We start from the raw sequence: 15,803 nt of genomic DNA, 5'->3' as shown, positions 1-15,803 counted from the left end.
AGGTGTGAGGGAGGATTCCTGATCATGACTTCATTAGGGAAAGCCCAGGGGCTAAAGTCTTTACTGATGAAAATCAGCTATTACTCTGCCATTTAGTCTCGTAGTTGCTTGTGGGCAGTGAAGCCAATGCATTCCTTCCCGGTTTCTGTCAGAGATGGGCCTTTGTACCCAGTCTTTCTGATTTTGAGGCCAGCTCTTTATCCACTAGTGATATCACATCACCTCTTAATATCTTTAATAAAAGCTCAAAATTTTTTAGAACTTTGGGTTTGCAAAGCACTTTCTCCTCTACCGCTCCAGGATAGAATTAATTTTAGTTATCATGAAGCTCCATTTTACATATGTGGAAGCTGAATTTCCAATATTAAATTACATTCCTAGGGTTATTTTAAGTGTGCTGTGAACATGTACTTTTAAAGCTTGTAATACAGCTTGTAATAAATAATGTGTAGTTTTCTAGATTGCTCTTGTAGACACTATAGCAGTAAAGCAGGATTGAAAAAAATGTTGCTTAATATTGTAATTGCAATTTTAACATTATTTTATGAAGACCTGACAACAAAGCTGGTCTTTACTTTAAAAGAGTTGTTTATCAATCCCTTTCATAAGAGATCATATATTAAATATATGTGTATTATTGTACGTGGCTTATTGTGAAAGGAATTTTGCCACTTTTTACCATAGTGTGCACACATACATGAGGCAGTGGGAGAGCAATTAGCTGTCGTTTACACAAAACTTAACGGTTTAATCAAACGGCAGCGTACCTTGCCCATAATTTTAGACTGTGAGAGGAGCTGCTCTGGGATCTCTTCCCTTCTTGTCAGACTGGTCATGCAGAGAGAGATTATACAGTGATTTTGGAGTGTGCTTGTGGATTGGGTCTTCTCTTGTACAGTCCTGGGACTTTTCTAGAGTCATTCGGTCCCCTAACAGGAATTTTCTTAAACTTAACATGGCCTAGAACTGTTCCTGTATAGCCTCATGTATCTGGCATGATCTAGAAGTCCTCAGTTTAAAGAGCATGAACGAAAGTATATTACATGTCCACTGAGTGTGAATATTTTTCTGGCCTGTAGTTATTATGTATATCCATAATTCTCTGTAGGAGTTTTACTATTTCTTGGATAGCACTAAATTCCAGTATAATAAATGCTATTGTAATGAATATTCATGAATACTAAAAACAAATTCTCCAAATTCTAGAGCCTTAATTGTATTAAATTATAATAAAATTCCAGCATGATGAAATAAATTGGATATTTCTTAGAAAGGTCACTATAGTTTAATTAAACCAGTAATAATATCTTCATTTATTAGACGGAAAGAATTTGCATCAGGTTCACTGGTGCAGCTTCAGAATTCTTGCTACAGCAAGACTTCAGTTGAATTTGTCTGTTATTGTAAAGCTACTTCAAGCACTTTGTGAATTTTTAGATAGTTTTAAAATTTTGTTATTTCAGAGTTGTTTTTCTGGGCAAAAGCTTTCTGAATCTTTCCTTAACCACTTACAGCACAGCTAGTCTGTATAATGTAGATAATTTTTAATTATTCATGGATTAATTGGATTCATAATAGCACTATGTGGTCTCCTAGATCATCATCACAAGATATTTATTAACTCAGAGCTTCTAATGATAGATTCTAATCCTCAGTATACAGTCTCAGTGCATGGTTTCTTCAGGCAAGGTTTTATGTTGTATTCACATCTCTTAAATTCTACATGTTGGATAAGCTTTATTCAGAGTTAGCAGCAGCAAGTAAAATTCCTCTTACAATAACCTCATAGCATAATTTCTTAGAAATTAAAAAATAGGAATGTGAAATTTGGATAATTATTTACCTGCATGGTTCCAAAGTAATGCTGATTATACAGGTTTAAATGCTTTTTGTTGTTGTTGTTGTTATTCTGTAGGATAACTTTGTTTTCCTTTGTTTATTTTTGCTCTTGGGTTTAATGGGGTATCTTTTAGCTTTGGCCCTGTCCCTTCAGAAAGAGCATTTTTAAGTGATCTAGAGCTGTTGTGCTATTGAGTTTCTGGGGGTTTTGTCCAATCAGCTTTTCTCTCTGCTTTGTTATAATTGTATCATAATGACTTGGCTTAAGTGCCTTTTTTAAAATTATTATTAAAAGGACACTGATTCTTTTTATTTTAAAATTAATGATTTAAACTTATCACTGTGATTACTTCTTTTGCATTTCAGAATGGACAATGAAAATAGGTCAGTTTTGCTTTGCCTCTTGAGTTTGTAATTGTACAATGAAAATTCAGATCATTAAAAAAACAAGAAAATTCTAAAACATTTGTTCATATCAATTTAGTAAGATATTTATAACTTTTGACAGTGTCCCTTTAATGTTATTCCTATTATGCATTTGGTAATCAATAAAATGACATATTATTTATTCTAAAAATGAACATTGTCACATACAAATGAAAGCAAATTTTGAATTATTTTATGTAGGTTGAATTGTTTTCCATTTTGATGTTCTGACACTCAAGCTCATTTTGTTTTAGAAATCTTGACCTATGAATCTTGGAATTTTAGCATGTAGAAATAAGGTACATGTATTAAGGGCCACCAAGTTAGAATTAGATTTAAATTATTTGACTTCCAGATTAACTAATAGAGGAATGCATCATAATCTTCATTTCGTATGTTTAATTAGTGTCATTTGATGGTGGGTCATCAGCTTATAATTTTAAATTATTTAATGTATACACGTATGCATACACACATGCATGCATATATGATAGAAAATCTCCGTAGTTACTTATTCTACTTGATTAACTGACATGACATATCAAAGTTGTCATTAAGGGTTACCATAAGAGTAATTAGAGTCGGTACCCTTAGGACCACAAATGAGTTAGCCTGTCGAGCCACTTGTCAGAAATACTCTTTTCCATAGGTATCTGTGAGGAACTGGTGAAGAATTTCCACAAGACTCATTCTCTTCTCAGAAGAGTGGTGTGTGCAGCAAGACCTAGTGTCCCTAGGACATAAGGGCCATTTTGACTTAGTCCTTGATCAAACAAGAAGCATCTCATAAATGCTGTGTTTGGTCCTTTTACTCATTTAAGTGAGTGATTACAAGAACATGCCCATTGATGACCATAGTTTTGTTCATCCTGCATTCACAAATCTAGTTACTTGTGTATACATTTTGAAGTAAACTAACAGAAGCTCATCTGTCTTTGAAAGACAAATTAGTGTTGAAGTAATTTTGTCATGAGAGTAGCAAAATAGCTTTTTTCAAAGTGTCCATCCGATGTAAAAGTTATTGAAACTTTAAAGAGGAAATTATTATTTTCTTAATATGAGAATATTATATTAATATGAGATAATCTTAGTGTAAGAATATCATTTAAACCATAGTAAAAAGGCATTGTAATGGTTAGCAGGCCTCAAAATGTATCTATAGGTTTTGGTTTTTTCCCCATTTTTTAAAAATACACACAACACACAGGCGCTAATATATGGTGAGAAATGCAAAGTTGTAATTGACACTCTTCCCTTAATTTGAATTATATAATTGTGCCTATGTAAAATTATTTCTTGTCTGCCATTCAAAATATTGCTACAGCAATTTACATTGCTGTATAATCTTGACCCAAGCAATCTTTGCAATAGGGCTGACTGACCACAGATGTGTTTACCTGATAGTTCTTCTTTACTAGGCAGCATATTTTTAACAATATAAACTTGTACTACCATCCATTTTGCCAGTTGCCACAGCATAGAGTTAATCATTCTAGTTACAGTAAGTTTTAGGAAAAAATATTCAACGTTAAAGACTACCTATTTAGGAAACTAGAATTTCAGTGCTACATAAGAGAAAATGGTGTGTGTATATATGTAACTCTGCCAGATGCCTGTCTGATTTGCCTTTATATTATAATTACCAGTTTGAGAAGACAGAATGAAATGCGATGTGAAAGGTAACCTTTGGCTTCTTGGCTGTGCATTATAGAATGGAAATCTTTGTGGCGGAAGTGACTCTTTCATACTGTTCATGCGGCAGATATGTTTGAAAAGAAGCATGCTTTTCAAATCCCAAATCTCATCTGTTGTTGAGACTTCTGCTAACATTTATTTAACAATTGTAATACTAGCATATTCTGGATGGTGTTTTAGTAATAATTTTGATGGAGTTATACAGGTTTAAAATAGGTCACAAATTTTTAAGATACAATTTTACTTCTCCCTTGACTTAACTAACACAATACAAGTTTCGTGAGCCTCCCCAGAAGTACTTCAGCATTTCCACTCGAAACCCTGAATCTTTAGCCTAGGATAGATACCCTTGTGCTGCCTTTAGAAAAAACAAATATTAAAATTGTTGGGTTTTCAGGTCACATTTGATGAGAATGAATTGTGTGGTGACCAGAAGTCCTGTGAACCTTGCTAACTTTTAGAGGAGACATCTCCAAAGGATATTCATATATTTATTATGGACACAAAATATAGAATCAGACAGCACTTGACAGTGCCTGTAATTAAATTACACCAGCCAAAAAGAATACAAATATTTCTCTTCTCTTCCACTCTTCCCTTTCCTTTTCCCTTCTATTTCAGTAAGCTTTGCTGACTACTTTGGGGAAAGTTGCTTCATGGCCTTCTAGTGCTTTTAATTTGGTGGGAAAGGCATTGATTTTTGTCTGAGTGGTGAACTCTGATTATTCCAGCTAGAGCCTAGTGCATTGTGTTTAGGCCCTGAGCTCAGTTCCCCACACAGTTTTCCACAGCACCTTAGCCTTCATTGCCAGCAGCCCTGTATGTCAGTCCTGGTTGTCTCTGAAGAGTAAACTTCAGTTATGGAGTTTTGCATGCTGCCTCACCTGCTCCTGCTCAGCTTCTAAAGCCCAGCATCCCCCTGAGTGACCTCTTTTGCTCCAGAACTGAGGAATACATCTCTGCTCTTAAAACTGAAGACGGGGTGCAAGCTAGGTGTGTGACTCTGGGCAAGTCACTTAACCCCAATTGCCTCACCAAAAAAAAAAAAACACAGAAAGCTGAAGGTCTTTCATGCTCAGTGGGTTGTTTTGTTTTTTTTTTAAATATAATCCAAAAATGTGAAGTGATACAGCAAGTCCACGACAGATAAATGATCTGGGGAGTAGGTTGGGGAGCCATGGGAAACATTAGTTAGTTGAAAATTATAATTTAACAGAGTAGGACTGATTTGTATCATATGAGCAACCAAGATCATGCAGGTGCAACTGATTGATCCGGAGACATATTTTTGAAGTTTCTCATTAAAAAATGAGAAATTCCAGAGGACTTCTGGATAAACTTGCCCTTGAGTTTCATAAAATTTAAATGACAGAATTATATTGTGAACACTTTTGTCACAGCAGCACGTATATATAAAATCTAGGTTTTATCAAGTTAGTTCTGTTTGTTGAAAAAAATTAAAAGGAAGGCATTTAAAATACAGACTTGTTTAAAATTATTTTAGGTAACATTATATTGTATTGAAATATCATACAATATAATTGAATATATTTGACATTTCTCTTTGTCCTGTTTTTTTCCCGTTTTTGTGTTTTTCATTACTTCCTCTCTGTTTCCTGATCTGTCTCGTGTCAACTTCCTGCAAAACCCTGCTTTAGGCCAGTGTTACGTGGGGGGTCCGCGGCTGCCACTTCTAACCCTCATCATGACATCAGGTAAACTGAGTGTCCTCATTGAACGTTTTTGCCAATCAAGGGTAAATAAATAGTAGTAAAGTTTAGTCTCTATAGATCTATGGAATTTCGAATACATTAATTTTCTAATATATCTTGGATTTCTTTAGTTTTCACTTTTATGATTCAGTCACCTCTAAGGGAAATGCTTTTATAACTCATTCTTGCATCTATGTGTCAAGTAATTTCTTTATCTCAACAGTTAAAACTTTGGTTGCTTTTGCTTTCAGTGAGCTCTCCTAAGTTTTATCTGCTTCCTGAGAAAGACAACTTGTGGGATCCACTCGTACTTAAAAAAAAAAAAGCACAGTAAAAAGGCACAGTAAAAAGGCAATCATAGACTCACAGAATTATAGAACTAAAAGCCTTGAAGAGACCTTCGATGTCATTTAGACCAAGGTTCTTAACCTGGTTTCCAAGAATTTCATACATACATATATATATATATATATATATATAATTTTGATAACTGTATCTCTGTGTTTCTTGTGTTCTCAGTTTATCTCATTTAGGTTATTTAGTAATGTCTCCATGTTTAATTTTTGCATTTAAAAATATTATTCTGAGAAAGGGTCCTATAGGCTCGACCAGACTGCCAGAGAATACATGATACCAAAAAAGATTAAGAACCACTGCTCTCAGCCACAATCCTCATTTTGTAGGTGAGGAATCCTGAGGGCAAGAGAAGGGAATTGTTTAAAGGCACAGTCCTTTGATGACCAGTCTTTCTGCTGTACCCCATTGCTTCTCTCAGGCCTTGATTTATGTGCATCCAGTTGTTTCTTAAGGTTCTTCCATTGTTGCACATTAACGATGTTTCTTATTAGCACAGATGTGATTCTTAAGTGCATTAGGTCTCTAAGGAATCATTTTTAATTTGCAGAAATAAAAGTTGATAACCTAATTAAGCTTTAAAAAAGACTTTGATTTTAATTTCTTAATTCAGCTGTTCCACATATAATTGAAACCTTTTATTCTCTCCCATTGGTGGGATTTAACATAGCTTTACCTATTGTCATTGGCCCTCTACATCTGTATGTTTGAATCAAACATTCAGATGAATCAGGGACTCTGTGATCTCATGGATATAAATATTCTCTGCAGTAATGCAGATCACATCCTGTCTCTGCCTGCCCATCCTGCCTTCCCTATACCAATAAATCACAGTGCAGGCCAAAATTAATATGGGGAAGGATCAGGGACACCAAGTAAAACATCCCCTGCCTTACATTCTGCTGGAGGGAGTAAGACATTCCCCTTCTCAGTGGGGAACTGGTTGCAGAAGTATTGAAAAATGGGACATTATTGGACACCGGCTACTACTTGAATTTTTCTTTTTACTAACATAATTAAATTTATGACAATTCGTTTTTGTTCTATGGTCCACTTTACCTTTCCCTGTAAGCCTTTTAACTGGGTTAGCCAACAGTATTTTGACTCTGCTTTCTTATAATTTTCAATTTCAAGTCATGCAGACCTCAGTTAAAAAGGTAAGGTCTTTTGGAACCAGGAAATGTTTAACTTGGAGGCTGTGGATTTATTAATATTTTGATAACTATTTTAATATGATAGGTGTCCATTGTAATCCTATGCTCTATGCATCTAACTCTGTGCATTTAAAGAAAAATATTCATCAGCTTCCCCAGACTGCAGTAACAAAAAAAAAAGGTTGAGAACCCTAGAATAGACAGTATATTAAGAATCATGCTTGACCGTTGTGAGTTTCATTGAGATATGTCAGATTTCTTTTTGTTTGCTTAGATTTCTTTGACAGGTAAACCTTGTTCAGTCCTTTTTCAATCATATCCAACTCATCATGACCCCATTTGGGATTTTTTTAGCAAAGATACTGGGGTGGTTAGCCATTTCCTTCTCCAGCTTATTTTATAGATGAGGAAACTGAGGCAAACAGGGTTAAGTGATTTTCCCAGAGGCACACAGCTGAGAAGTGACAAAGGCCAAATTTGATCTCACAAAAGCCTTACTGACTTTAGGCTCGGTGCTTTATCCACGATACCACCTAGCTGCCCCCAAACTTTACCAAACTGCATGGCTTAGAAAATTTAGTACCTCTCTTTCATTTGTAATTGGCTATTTCTGTTCTGCAGATTTAAGTTTTTCAACTTTTTCAACTGTGTAGTGTAAGTGTATGTGCCCTATTGGTATTACCTAGGGACTTTTCAGGAATTTTTGTACGTTAGTTTGTCCATATTTTGTTTTCTCCAATCCTACTATATGTGATACAAGGAGAATAATATAGTATTAATGGTACTGGGGTATGGGAGAAATCTCTAGCCATATGGATTTTTAGCTCTTTACCTTTCCCGTTTTTTTCTTTGTTTGCCATTCTATGACTTGCCCCTGATCAAATAGTGAGTGTCAGGGTCTGTGTTTAAACTCATGCCCTGCCCCTAAGAACAGCGCTCCTCTCTGCTTCTTCCTCATGGCCTGGCATCTGTCTCATGCATCTAGTTAGTTTAGCTCCTTCACTAAGTTATTGAGGAATCCTGGGGGAAGCTGGGGCCTCTGATTCTAGGTCCAGGACTAAACTTGTTATGTAATTAATGTAGAGAATTCCCAGGTGAGGAAACTCCCTCTACCAGTGCAGCTTGGCAACTTCTCTCCTACTTCTGGTCTCAGAGATTTGCCTAGAAAACTCAGAGGTTTATTGACTTGTCCATGGTGACACAAGCCAGTATGTCAGAGGCAGAACTGGAACCCAGGCCTTTCTAGCTTCAACACCAGCTTTTTCTTTCCACTAGATAGCATGGCCTTTGTTGTACTATATCTTGATCACTAATGTTAAGTAGGATAAAATGTATGATAAAAATTAAATTGTATCCCCAGTACCCCTACACAATGAGGCAAGAACGGACATTTTAAGAAGATTTTTCATCAATAAGATTTGAAACAAAAAAAATTTAACCCATTTATCTGGGAAATTCAGTTAACCAGAGCAAAGTAGTCTTTAATTTTTCCAAATAATTGTAGTGTATTATGCAGGAAAAAATGCCAACAAAATTCCATTTAAATTAGTACTACAAGTTTTTATTTTGCTGTTGTACCTCCCTCCAAAAAAAAAATTCTTGTTTGGATACAGTTCATTTCTTTTTGTTGTTTTGGGGGTTTTTTGGTCTGTTTTTTTTTGTAACAGGGACATGTTTTAAAAGTAAGACCATTGCAACTCATTTCTGGTTTTTGTTTTGTTTTGGAATGGCAAGCTGTGTGTGGCTCCTATTGGTACCATTTATAACGTTGAGTTCCTAAGGTTGTATCATCCATTTAAAAATTTCATCATTGTGTATCTTTGGGAAAGAAATTCCTGCATTTGTCTCCAAGTTAGTAAGACATGGCATGCCAGGGTTTGTCTGCATTGCTGTCTTACATTGCCCTTCTGTCAGAGAATACAGAAGAAGGAACTAGAAACTGGAGAGAGAGAGAGAGAGAGAGAGAGAGAGAGAGAGAGAGAGAGAGAGAGAGAACAGTCACTGTACTGGGAAGGAGTAACAGGTAGTAGGGGGTGGTTGGAGAAACCAGAAGTACTGAACCTCCAGTCCCACTGTAAGACAGAGTTCTGCATTATATGAGTATAACTAACACATGAATAAAGAGGATGTTTGTTTTTCAGCCAGACTGTCAAAAGTCAAAGACTTTTATCAACCAAAGAGTTGATATTTTTTTTAAGATGCAAGTTGTTTTTCCCCTGTAAATAGACAGAATAGGGCATGTATTATGTGTTTCCATGCCAGCCTCTGGCTGATAGCTGTGGATGGAAGTGAGAGCTTGCCAGCATCCATGTATCTGGAATTTAAAGCAGGTTTTGCAAACCTTTTTCAGCCTGGTGCTCTTTTTGGCATCAGACTGAATTCCATTTGTCTCCCCTCAGTCTCAAAATTATCTTACCTCTCAATCTGGGTCAATGCTTCTTTGTATTTCCAGGTTCCTCTTCTCATGTCCCATCCCTGTCATCTGCATAGCTGCCAACCTGAACTCCTTTGTCGTTTCACAGTAGTGGTATCAGTTCAGATTGTGTGGTCCATAACTACTGCGAGTTGTGAAGATCTTTTCTGAACATTATAAAATCCATTGCATGTCTTTGGCACATTGTTAATAATATTTTCTTTTATTCCTGAACTCTTGTCTGTTTCTTCTCTACCAGATACGGTCTTTCAACTTTGGATGCGACAGTAGAAGGAACACCAGATGATGTGACTGTTGTAGATGCTGCTTCCCTTAAGACGTCAGGTATTTGAAAAACACTAGTTAAGATGTCCTGGCTAATAAGTTTGATAAGAACTTATGCTCCAGTTTGAGACTATAGATGTGTTAGAATTTCTTTGAATCCCAGCAACTTTGAAATTGGATATATCATCTTATCTACCTCTATACTCAATAGATGTGTTAGGAGGAAATTGGGCAAATTAATGAGTTTTTCTGAGCAAAGTGATGTAGTGAAAGAGTCTAAGATTTGAAATCAGTGAGCCCAAGTTCAAATCCTGGCTCAGATCCTTACTACCTAGCAACCCTCGGCAGGTCATTTTGACCTCTTTGGATATCTTGTTTCCTAATCTGTAAAATGAGGAGATTGGAGTAAATGGTTTCTAAGGTCTATTCCAGTTCTAAATTTGAATTCATTAAGAACGAGTTACGGCAGCTAGATTGTTCAGTGGATAGAGCGCTGGGCCTGGAGTCAGGAAGACCCGAGTTCAAATTTAGCCTCAGACACTTATTAGCTGTGTGACCCTGGAAAAGTCATTTAGCTCCTGTTTGCTTCAGATCCTCATTTGTAAAATGGGGACACCCTGCAGAAGGAAGTGGTAAGCCGTGCCAGTATCTTTGCCAGGAAAACCTGGTGGCCAGTATTGACAGGCTACACTGAACAGCAACAGAGAACAAGTTGCGTTAGGCAGCTTAGTATAGTGTACACAGGGCTGGTCCTGGAATCAGGAAGACTTACTTTGTGACCCTGGGCAAGTCATTTAACATCTGTGCCCCAAGCAACACTCAGAGGCTCTTAAGGTACAGACGTTGACAGGCTTCTCAGTTTGGCATTTAGAACCATTCACAATTTGACTCTAAAGTCCTTCTCCAACCTTATTCTACGTTACTCTCTGCACTCCAACCTGGCTCTTGTTCTTCACACACAGCCCTCCATCTCCCGTCTCTGTGCCTCTCCGCTAACCCCGGGTCTGAAGATCACTCTTTCCTTATCTCCATCTCTTGGAAAACTTGTTGCTTTTGAAACTCAGCTCAAATGCCATCTCCATAGACCTTTCTTGAAAGTACAGCCTTGTTTCCATGAGGAGTTTGACAGTCTTTCATAGTCTTCATATGTTGGAGAGATGTGGGTGGGATGATAGCAGTTTGGCTTTATAGTAAATAGAATCCTAGATTTAAGGGTAGACAGAACCTCAGAGTCACTTATTGTAACCTCATTTTACAGATGAGGAAACTGATGCCCAGAGAAGCTAAAGGACTTGCCCAAGGGATTGCAAGAGATGGGGAAACAAGGGAGGCATAGCTTGGATCCAACCCTTTCTGCTGTACCCTGCCGTCTCATTAGAATGTGGCGCCCTTGTATCACTGTGAATTCATTTTAGGGCGTCAGGTTGCAACCATTCCGTAAGCTACCCAATAAGAAGCAAATAATAGGACATTAGGCAAGCAGAGTAGAGGGAAAAAGGTTCAAAGAATGATGGAATTTTAGAGTTAGAAGGTACGTTTCAAAGCATCTCGTCCAAGAGAGTTTGGCAGGTAGTAATGGAGTGACTTTTGGGGATTTTTTTTTAAAATAGGTTTGGTTTGGTTTTATTTAGGAAATGTCACTATAGTAAATATTCATAGAATAAATCTATTTAGCTTTTGTGACATTTTTTAAGGCATCTTCATTATACCACTGTGTAAAACAGCTAAGATGTTTCGGGCACTAACATGCTTTGGGGATTTTTTCTTAATTAGATAATCAAACTTAATCGACGTCTCCAGCTTCTGGAAGAAGAAAACAAAGAACGTGCAAAAAGAGAGATGGTCATGTATTCCATTACCGTAGCTTTCTGGCTGCTTAATAGCTGGCTTTGGTTTCGCCGCTAGAGGTAACCTCAGCTTTCTAACGTACTTGTCGTAACAGCTGGAAATATAAAGCATTTGCAAACTTCTCTGTTTCTGTCTCTGCATTGTATGCCGTTTGATAATCCATGCACTGAAAATGTATTTCTTTATGGAAAGAGCAAAGGACCTAGAACAGAACTGAAGGGACTGCTATTGTTTGGTTGTATTTCTTTTTAATCATATTTGCAGTAACACCTACTTAAAATGACCTCCCTTTGCATGTTTTGTAAATAGGCCTAAATTTGTTTTTGAAGGAATTTGCTTCTCTTGCCTACATGGGAACGATTGCACTAATTCTCTGGGTAGTAGAGAGGGCTTATAAAATAGATTTGCAAAAGTATCTGTAAAAAAGAGTAGTGTCTGTTTTTGTCCTGTGTTTGAAACACTGTTCCATGAAATCATGTGTGATTAGACAGTTTTGCATCAGCTTCCTACTTTAGCTGACATGAACACTGAACGTTGCAGCCTGGTGCCAGATTCAAAAGAACTAAGTCAACATATTTCACAAGTATCTTCATTAAGCACATGTACAGAATAAATTAAAGGAATTCTTGCTAATATTTCAGCAGATTATCCAGGGATGTGTGTGATATGTATTTTCTTATTTTAGTCTTAATTTTGCAGATGTTTTTCTATGAAACACATTTTTAAGCAAGTCCATGTGTGAGTGATTTAAAAGATTACGGAAAAGGTACCAATGTAGTATATTTAATAAACTGTCAACTAAAGCAATGTTTGTCTTTTGAAAACTTTTTATTTCTTCACATTTTTACTGTGAATGTATATGTAGTATATATGATGCCAAATCATGTCTTCTGAGTCTCTGGATGGAAGTCTGTGTACTTTTTTTTCTTTCTTTTAGAATCTTCAGACCAGTAGGTGAGGGTGACAATAGCATAATAAGTAGTTTTCTTGTTTTTATGTCTATAAAGCATCTTACATTAAGAAGTCTCTTGTTTTTGTATCTTCCTTCCATTGTAGAGTATGGCCCCAGGATCGTTAATCTCACAGAGTGCAGAACACCAATGAAACCTGTTCCTGGGAGTCTTCAGTTATGAGAATACTCACCCTACAGTTCTTTTTTCTTTTTTAATTCAGAGACTGATGTAATCCCCATATCCTCAAATATCCAGTGTACTAGAGCCCAACAAAAGAAGCTCCCTCCTGACATGCTAAGTGTCCTCCTTCCAGGCAGTGAGTTTGGGATGAGCTAGTCCATGGAAACTCTGATGAGGACCAGGGAACTTTAAGTGTTGAGGCACTTGCCTTTGAGTATCAACTAACCTCATGTACTTAACTAGCCCAACTTCAAGTTGGGTCTGCAACAAAAAGTAATTGCACGTGCTGCTGGGCTTTTTGTCAATTAAAAAAAAAAAAAGAAACTTCTAAGTACAAATAGTATTTTGATGCACTGTAGCCAGCTAAGCCAAAAGGAAGAGGGCTGGCATAGGAGTATTGATCCTAAAGACTTGTGTCTCATTATTTGGAATGTAAATAATTCATTTCAGTGGAAGATCATTCTCTCTTCCTCTGGAAGTACTCTTAAGAATTACTGAAGAGGGGCAGCTAGGTGGTGCAGTGGATAGAGCACCGGCCCTGGATTCAGGAGGACCTGAGTTCAAATCCGACCTCAGACACATAACACTAGCTGTGTGACTCTGGACAAGTCACTTAACCCCATTGCCTAGCCAAAAAAACAAAAAAAAAAGAATTAAGAGTGGTAGTAATTATTCAATTAGTGTGAAAGTGGGCCTCTCTTATTATGTATCTCAGGCTTCTACTTGTGCCCATTCTTAATATCATTTATAGTAAAGAACTTGAAGCTAGTAGGTTGAAGGCAAGACTTGAGAACACTGGGGCCTGAACTTCATTCTCCTCATTCTGAGCTGTCTCATGTGCTATGCTGGACTCTGCCAGTTAGGATTCCCCAAGCATTTGCTCTTGTCATATTTACTAGCTAGTATGCTCTTGTGCAGCACCCTCTTTGTATCATATGTGTTCTGTACTAGGCTCTGGTGGTACCAGGAAAAGTCACTGCTGCTTCTCATCAAATAGGATGGAGTAAGCCACATCTGTAATCTCAGAATACAAATTAGTTGTTTGATTGATGGTTCAACTGGGCAAGCCTCACAGTGGAAACTATTGGAATTCTAAGTCCTCCAAACAGAATAAAAGGCTGAGTGTGAGAAAATGATTTCATAGTCATGAAATTCAAGGGCTAAAGGGTGGTGGTGGTGTTCAGTCTTTTTCAGCCATCCTACTCTTCGTGACCCCATTTGGGATTTTCTTAGCAAAGATACTGGAATGGTTTGCCATTTCCTTCGCTAACTCATTTTACACATGAGAAAACTGAGGCAAACCAAGTTAAGTGACTTGTCTAGGGTTGCACAGCTAGTAAGTGTCTGAAGCCAGATTTGAACTCACAAAGATGCATCTTCTGGCTGTGGGCCACACATTCTCTCCAGTGCACCAGGTAGCCCTTTTAAAAATTATTTGCTAGGCTTTTCCCATATTTACCACTGCACTAATATTAGACAATGAAAACTTAACATCCTATTTTTGCTTCAGTGACCTATCTAAAATGAGAAGGAAAAAAGGGGAGAAATCTTAGTGATACATAGAATCTAACAGTCCCTGTAAGTTGTTGGTATTGTAATCCATAGCAGTCAGTAATGTTTACAACTATAACTTATGTATACACACACACACACACACACACACACACGTTTTCAGGTGTATGCTTTTAAAACTTTTCCACTTATATTGGTAGATGCTGATTTTTGTTAATTTATACACAGGAAGAAGGTTCTGTAAAGTTCTGTTTTGAAGAATGATTTCATAGAGAGTATATTTTTAGGATAACTTTTTTTCCCTAATAAAGCAATCCCCTCCTGTCTTTCACCTTTCTTTCTTGGGTGTCTTTGGCATTGAAATGGAACCATTTTGATGGGCATTAAATAGAAAGGTAAGCTGAATGGTCTTATATGTGATATTTAGGTTAACAAGAATGTATTAGGTACTAAGTGCCCAGGTATTCTGGAAGGTACAAAAAAAGTGACATGAGCTTTGTCCTCAAGGAACTGACAGTCTAATTAGATATACATGGTTAGAAAAGGTCAACACAAAGTCTAGTTAGACATACATACAATTACTAAGGTAATAGTAATAAGACAGAATTTTGTGCCAAAATGTGTGGCACAATTCATACAGAACAAATGATCTTTGGAAAAACAGAAGAAGAATGAGACTGTGTGAAATAAAGTCGAGATGGCCTTGAAGGATGGGTAGGATTTAGATAGGGAAGAGACATAGCATTATGAACCATGGCATTGAGAAGGGAATGAACATGGAGTATAAGCATAAAGTTTCAGGATATGTACAGAAATGACTATAAACTAATTATTAAATTTATCTTCTTAAACATCAAACAGACTACAAAGATATTCTCTTTATCTTTTAAAATGGATAATTTTTATTTGCTTTGAAAAATGACCTTTTGGCTAAGAACTACCATGGGAAATATCAGGAAAAAAAAATGTATCCTTTTTTTGGAAGAGTAGAATTGGCCCTCAGGATGGAGTTACTCTTGAAGCTAAAAGGGGCACACACCTTGGAAAAAGTGAGAAGCCTCTGGTGAAGCAGAGACTTGGTAACAGGATTGTTACCAGTGATTTTGTATTCCTTAAACTACGATTCTCTTGCTAGGTACCTCAATTGAACAGATAGATGTCTTTGAATGCTTTTTATGTTGTCATCTGTGAGTCTCTGAGGCAAAGATGAAACTCCATTTCCCCTTACTGGGTCCCTAAAGAGACTTGTAGGCTCTCTAGCCCTTTATAGTATTAACAGGACATTGAGAAAAGCTCTGGCAACAAAATCTATGTTAAAATTGCCCAATTAAAATCAAGGTTAGTGATTCATAAACTTAACTAGCTACTGAATAAGTATTTCAATTACATGACCGCAATAAAAAGTGCTACAATTTTTTTCAAGAAGTTAAAA

At 36.8% G+C, this 15,803-nt stretch overlaps 1 protein-coding gene across 1 annotated transcript in view; it reads left to right on the top strand.

The window, feature by feature from the left end:
• MFF (mitochondrial fission factor) overlaps window positions 1–12,533 on the top strand; it is a 40,903-nt gene extending 28,370 nt beyond the window's left edge. The window contains exons 11-13 of the mRNA XM_078147658.1: window positions 5,619–5,675; window positions 9,853–9,943; window positions 11,652–12,533. Of these exons, the coding sequence (XP_078003784.1) occupies window positions 5,619–5,675; window positions 9,853–9,943; window positions 11,652–11,783 (280 nt within the window). The 3' untranslated portion in view covers window positions 11,784–12,533. The remainder of the gene's footprint in view (window positions 1–5,618; window positions 5,676–9,852; window positions 9,944–11,651) is intronic.
• Window positions 12,534–15,803: the final 3,270 nt, after the last annotated feature.

Source organism: Phascolarctos cinereus, unplaced genomic scaffold, assembly GCF_003287225.1.
Source record: "Phascolarctos cinereus isolate Bilbo 61053 unplaced genomic scaffold, phaCin_HiC Scaffold_7;HRSCAF=346, whole genome shotgun sequence".
Classification (NCBI taxonomy): Eukaryota; Metazoa; Chordata; class Mammalia; order Diprotodontia; family Phascolarctidae; genus Phascolarctos; species Phascolarctos cinereus.
Note: the sequence above shows the minus strand (reverse complement) of the source record. Positions and strands in the feature narration are given on the sequence as shown.